The sequence below is a fragment of the Momordica charantia genome (genome assembly GCF_013281855.1).
Source record: "Momordica charantia cultivar OHB3-1 chromosome 4 unlocalized genomic scaffold, Mcharantia_2.0 BLBB01000004.1, whole genome shotgun sequence".
Classification (NCBI taxonomy): domain Eukaryota; kingdom Viridiplantae; phylum Streptophyta; class Magnoliopsida; order Cucurbitales; family Cucurbitaceae; genus Momordica; species Momordica charantia.
Genome location: NW_028275162.1, coordinates 22,482,888 through 22,489,554, shown reverse-complemented (window position 1 = coordinate 22,489,554; position 6,667 = coordinate 22,482,888). Strand labels below are relative to the sequence as shown.

The 6,667-nt window shown below is 34.2% G+C and overlaps 1 protein-coding gene and 1 long non-coding RNA gene across 2 annotated transcripts; both read right to left on the bottom strand.

Moving 5' to 3' along the window:
* Positions 1 to 847: 847 nt before the first annotated feature.
* On the bottom strand, positions 848 to 1,692 carry LOC111011803 (uncharacterized). Its single transcript, XR_015790124.1, has 2 exons — positions 1,300 to 1,692; positions 848 to 1,115 (listed from the first exon to the last, which is right to left on the bottom strand). It is a non-coding gene; the product is annotated as an uncharacterized LOC111011803 (long non-coding RNA).
* Positions 1,693 to 2,366: 674 nt separating this feature from the next.
* On the bottom strand, positions 2,367 to 6,389 carry LOC111011975 (2-methylpropanoate--CoA ligase CCL4-like). The gene is made up of 3 exons (XM_088122341.1): positions 6,265 to 6,389; positions 6,066 to 6,152; positions 2,367 to 4,202 (listed from the first exon to the last, which is right to left on the bottom strand). Exons 1-3 carry the CDS (start codon positions 6,322 to 6,324, stop codon positions 2,493 to 2,495), a joined length of 1,857 nt encoding a protein of 618 aa, XP_087978467.1. The 5' UTR covers positions 6,325 to 6,389; the 3' UTR covers positions 2,367 to 2,492.
* Between the last annotated feature and the right edge of the window lie 278 nt (positions 6,390 to 6,667).

The window sequence follows — 6,667 nt, the reverse complement described above, 5'->3', positions numbered from 1 at the left end:
CACATTATTTAAACCATTTTTTTAGTATGCAATAAATTGGAATATGCGGTGATTTGAACCTTTAATTTTTAAACAAGGCGAAGTAGATGTTGGAACTGTTGATACTCATGTTGGTATGACTCGTTTCAATATTTTGCATTACCAAAAGAAAAGTTTGTTTAAAAAAAATTACACTTAAATTCTATTCTTTTATTCCACATTTTAATCCATGAGATTTAAGAAATAATTCTAAATGATTTACAAAAGTTATTGTATCCTTGATGATGCTCACCCATGATATGACTTTTACATTTTTTTCTCATCTCTCTTTACTTTCTCTTTTTTATTTCTTTCCTCCTCTTGAACTATTTTTCTTGTTTCTATTTTCTTTGTACCAGTTGGTGGAATATGATAAATTTAATCGACCCAACAAGTGGTTATCACTATTAATTGGAGAGACTTTAACGAATACACATATCTGTTTCATCATTTTCTATTGCTTGGCTTTCTTTTGGACTTATTCCAAAGGAAATAAGACTTCTTTGTTCTTAATTATCTTACTTGATTCAAGTTTGAGAAACACCTCCCAAAACTTTCAAAGAAATGATCTCCATTTATATATATTTTGGCCAAATGCTACATTTAAAACCTCCGACAAAAATATCGAAACCTCAATTTCATAGATTTGTCAATGAAATATCAATAAAATATTGATGTCGATTTTCATAAAAGTTATGGAATTAAAAATGATTAATATTAATATTATATCAATATTAATGATATTTTGTTAATACTTTTCATATTTTTTTACAATACTACGTCGATTTACCCTGATGTTGCTATCGATTTCATGGACACGTAGAAGATCTCAATGAAAATGTCGACATATGGATAAAAATTTAATACCCGATTACAACACAATTTGGCAAGTGAACATTGAGAAAATAAAGTAGAAGAGTAACATGATAATAATTCAATACTCATTAACCCACAAAAGTAGAGAAAATAGTGCGGAAAATCGTATCAAGGGTTGTTGTTTGGAGGGTTGTAACCACCCTTCCATGGGAAATCATAACTTGCTGCCTTTGCTCTCAACACAGCCTTCCCAACACTTCTATACTCCATACCCAGTTTACCTTGTAAACATCACCAAAAGTCAAAATCAAAGTTAATAAATTAATAAAGAAATACAAATTTTATGATATTAAATATATGTCAAACACGTCGATACTTTTTATCTGATCTACGTTAAAAAAACATGGTTTTGTACCACAGACTTAAAAAAAAAAAAAAGAAAGAAAAGCATTTAGATGAACTTACGAATGCGAGGGCGTTTGTGAATGGAAGGAGTACTCGCAGAAACCCTAGAGGCGATGAGAAGCAATGCGAAGAAGAAGAGCTTCAAGACGAATGAAATCCTGAGAGAAGCCATTGTTGTGAGCTCGGAGGTCGCCGATAAGGCCGAATTTATAGCCAATTTCTGAGTTGCAGACTGCAGTGGACGAAGAAGAAGAAGACCGCTGGTCGTCGCTACACTCTCTTTCCTTTTGTCCATTTGGGGATTCGGATTTTACAGTCAAATAAATCTGCAGACGGAGTTGGTAGTGACTTGGATTTTTATGGCTGTCTCCCACTCTCTTGATTTTCGATCCTTCTTTTTTTTTCTTTTTTAATTTAATAATTACATAGATGGAGATTGAATGTAATAGGCAGAGTTGAAAGTTTAAACTAGCATTTCATCAAATTTTTTTTAGGAGCGTGAGGTGCGAGATTCGAATTCATAACATCTAGGTCAGAGTTATGGACTAATTATTGTTGAGCTGAACTAACCTTTATTTGTCTCTTTTTAGTACAACAATTTGAAGATATAAGAAATCCAATCTTCAACCTGGAGATAAGGAATACAGCTCAATTACAATTGAGTTGTTGTTTTGATAGACCTCTGTCATTGTCAATTGGACGTTAATATTGAAAAAAAATCATTAATAGTTGTATCATTTTTAATTGTTGGAATTGAAGTTCTTAGATAAATCACTGAGAATATGTTATATAATTTTTTATTGTGATACTTGTAGGTAAAGTTATTTTGTTGACAATATATATGTATTTTTCTTTTTAATATTTTGTTGACAATTAGGATAATTTCATTATAATATTTGACCACTAATAGGAAAATGAAAAAACAAGATTTCTTTTAAATGATGAGTAGTAAATTTTTTAATAATAATTAGGACTTTAAAATAGTAGGAAGAGAGAAGCCAACTTGATCAAATATACTTCAGCATTAATTGACATCTACTTGAGAAGTATCAAATATTGTACGAAAAAACTTGAAGATATTTTAATGAGATATATGAATTTTAATAAAATAATAACAATAATAATAATAAAAGTCAAACAGTTGTTTACTTATTATTAAACCAAGTAAGGTTAAGGAGTAATTAAGTTTTTTCCATTAAGTAAAATTGTTGTTGAGGACCAATCCACTACTTCTACTTCTACAAGTGACTCGTTCATGCGGGGCCCATTGACTTGGCGATCTCTTTGAGCACGAACTTCTGGATCTTTCCGGTCGACGTCTTCGGCAGCTCCGCCTTGAAAACCACCGTCTTCGGCACCATGAACCGCGGCAGCTTCCCTCTGCAATACTCCATTATCTCCTCCTCCGTCGGCTTCCGAGTCAGTCCTTCTCTCAAGCTCACGAATGCGCACGGCGTCTCCCCCCAAAACTCGTCCGGTCGTGCCACCACCGCCGCCTCGTTCACCGCCGGATTCGTGTAAAGTACAGATTCTACCTCCACACTGCTTATGTTTTCACCTCCACTTATGATAATGTCCTTCGATCGGTCCTTGATTTCTAAATAGTCGTCGGCGTGCATCACGCCGATGTCTCCGGTGAAGAACCAGCCGTCGTCGGTCATCAATTTGGATGTTGCTTCCGGATCTTTGAGGTAACCAAGCATGATCGATCCGCCTCTCATAACGATCTCTCCGATTGAGGATCCGTCTCGTTTCACGCTCTTGCACGTCTCTGGATCCACCACGTCCACCTCTGCCATCGTCGCCGTCCTCACGCCCTGTCGCGCCTTCAGTCTCGCTCTCTCCGTCGCCGGCAACCGATTCCATTGCGGCTTCCACGAGCAGCAAACCACCAGTCCACCGGTCTCCGTCAGTCCGTATCCATGGCTCACATCGAAACCTAACGATTCGGTGCGGAACAGAACCGTCGCAGGCGGCGGCGCACCGGCGGTGAGGATCTTCACCGGACGATCAAGCGGCTTACTGTCCGGGGAGTTTGTGAGCATATTCAGCACCACTGGAGCTCCGCACATGTGCGTCACACCATGAGTACGAATTAGTTCAAAAATCGACGGCGCGTCGAATTTCCGGAGACAAATATTTGTGCCGCCTACGGCGGCGATTCCCCACGAGAAGCTCCATCCGTTGCCGTGGAACATCGGCAAGGTCCATAAATAAACCGATTGCTTAGGGACGCCCCATTCGAGAAGCGAATCCAGAGCCAGCATGAAAATTCCTCTGTGGCAATGGACCACTCCCTTGGGCGACGACGTCGTTCCGGAAGTGTAATTCACAACGATCGGATCCCACTCGCTCACCGGCCGAATCCACCGAAACTCCGGATCCCCTTTCTCCACCATTCCCTCATACGTGTCAATGAAATCACCGGAAATCGGTGAAGAAGACTCCTCTGCCGCAGCATCGTCCTCAATAAGGACGAGCGCCGGTCGTTTGGCTTCCGCCGGAAACAAGGCCAAGGCGTCGGAGATAAGGGAGCAAGAAGCTTGGTCAACGAAGATGAGCTTGGATTCACTGTGGCGGAGGAGGACGGAGATGGTACGGGCGTCGAGGCGGAGATTGATGCTGTTGAGGATAGCGCCGGCCATCGGAACGGCAAAATGGAGCTCGTACATGGCGGGGGTGTTGGGAGCGACGACGGAGACGACGTGGCCCCTGTGGATGCCGTTGGATGAGAGGGAAGAAGCGAGTTGAAGACATCGACGGTGGGTCTGAGACCACGTGTAGGAAGTGGAGCCGTAGATGACTGAAGGGCAGTCGCCGTAGATGGTGGCGGCTCTGTCGAGGAAGCCAATTGGCGTAAGAGGAGAGGAATTTGCAGGCCTTGGCTTCAAATCTTCAATGGAATTAGTTGCAACTATAACTGATACTGTAATTGCTCTCCTACAACTCCTCTGTTTCTCTCTCTGCAAATACAAGTTTTTTTATTTAGACCATGTTATTCTCTAATATTTCGGTGTTTTTTTTTAAATTAAAATTGGTTGATTATGAACTTATATGACATAAATTTTAAGAAATTGGTGGAATTTAGAGGAAGAAAAATGTTAGCTCATGGGAAGAAATTTTTTAATTCTATAAAAATAAAATAAAAATAAAAATCTATAAAAATCATCAAGATTATGCAACCCAATATAGGGAAGTATTATTTGAGTATTTGAAACTTCAGCAGCAGCTCTTGAAATTTCTATGAATTTCTTTTCCTTTTTTCAGTAAAGAAATATGTATTTTAATTTTCTTTCTAGAGAATTCTTTAAAATGATTTTGAAATTATGGTCAAATTTTGAAAACTAAAATGGTAGATTATAAGCCTTTATTTTTCCCTTTTTTTAAATTGGCTTATGATTATGGATAATGTTTTTAAAAATTAAAACCCTAAATGAAGATACTGGTAAATATAATTTTTTTAATTATAAAATAAAAATAAAATATGTTTATGTTAATCTAATTTAAAACTATTTTTAGAAAAGTTGCAGTATTATAATGTATATATTAAATTTTCGAGGATTAATTTTTTCAAAAAATACAAAATAAAAACAGAAGCAAAGATTTCAAAAAATATTGGATCTAATAGAATAAATCTTAGCTTTTAAGTTCTGAACTCTAAATATCTTTTTCAATAATAAAAATAAGGAGAGGCTGATTGAATATATTAAAGTCAAATATTGGCGTAGCATTTCTTTAATATAAATGTTTAGGTAGGCTTAACTAACTTTTTATTATTTAATTCTAAAATATTAAATTGAACTAGAATTAAGTAAATAAAACTGTACTAAAAAAATTAATAAAATTAATACACAATTAAACAAATTAATAACTCAACCTTGGTTTGATAATAATGATTTTATTTATAGTTTCCTACTTTTTAAAATTAAGCTCTTAAAAATTATACATACCTCTCTCTGTGTATATATATGTTTTGGTGTATCACTTTTTAAAATATTTTTAATGCCTAAAATCAAATTTTAAAAAGAAAAACAAGTTTTTGAAAACTATATATATATATATATATATATATATATTTTTTTTTTTTTTTTGCTATACTTTTTAATGTAAATATAAAAAATAAAACAATCAGCAAATAAACCTAATTTAGAATACAGAAGAAAACACCGTATTTTGACGTATTTTGGTTACTGTTAAAAAAAGTGGCAACGGGTGCATTTGGATCACTCTTGAGAAAAATATTTTTTAAATAAAAACCATTTTTCCATGAATAATTTAGAGAGTGTCTTTTAATATATTTTTCTAAGTGATTTTATATAACTAAGTTTTTTTTAATCTACTACGTTCAATAATAAATAAATAAATAATTTAAAAATTTTGATTCCTTTGAACTCCCTCTTCGAAGAAACATACCACGATGTTTATCCGAAATTATTTTAGAGTAATTGACCATCCTAATTTAAGCATTTAAGAGGTAATTAAGCATACAAAATGAGGAAAACGCTAAAATTAAAAGATATACCAACCTCACATATTTTTTCTCTTTTTGTGTTTTTTTTTTCTTTAGTCAAAGTCCAGGCGAAGATAATCTAATTTACTAAATGTTATAATTATAACCACTAAAAAGCTTATCATCTAATTTTTCAATGCATTTTATAGGAATATAATCTTCACTTGTTATACTTAATTATTTTTCAATATTTTAAAGCATTGGAACAAAAATTAATCAAGTATGATCGATATAAATATTATAATTCAAACAAGGGATCATAATTCTAACCCACAACCTATAACTCAACATGATCGTGATTACAAAGTCAATTTACCTCCATTGAGAAGCGTGTGGCTGTTTTGGTAGGCATTACTCTTGTTCCAAACATGAGACTATGGCGTTTATAGATTGAAGTCGACTCCTACGACATTTTTTTCATGTTGGATCAAGAGAAGGTAAATTAGACGTGTTAGTACATAATACACTATAATAATTAAATGTCGTAGAGACATAATTAAAATTAATTTTCATACCTTCATATCTTTGAAGATTATTAACTTTTCCAAATGTGATGGAGACCAAGTGGTATACATTCTTGCTGAATAATTCTCTTTATCAACCGATGACTATGCAACTTTTGGATCTAAAATTGGCCAAGTGAACTCTCTTAATATATGTTGTGATTTTCTGTGGTTACATTCTACTATTCATTGATAATTAAATACAAGTTTCATATATTTATTGATAATTAAATACGAGTTTGTTTTTAGTATTTAATTTGAGAATTTAAGTCTTGAGAGGTTTTATTCCAAGGAAACGTACAAGAGAGACTAAATATTTTTAATTACTTTAGTTTTATATTAAAATTTCTAGATCTAAAAGTTTATATATATATATACATGCACCTCTCGTACCACGCTCTCAAAATACAACTCA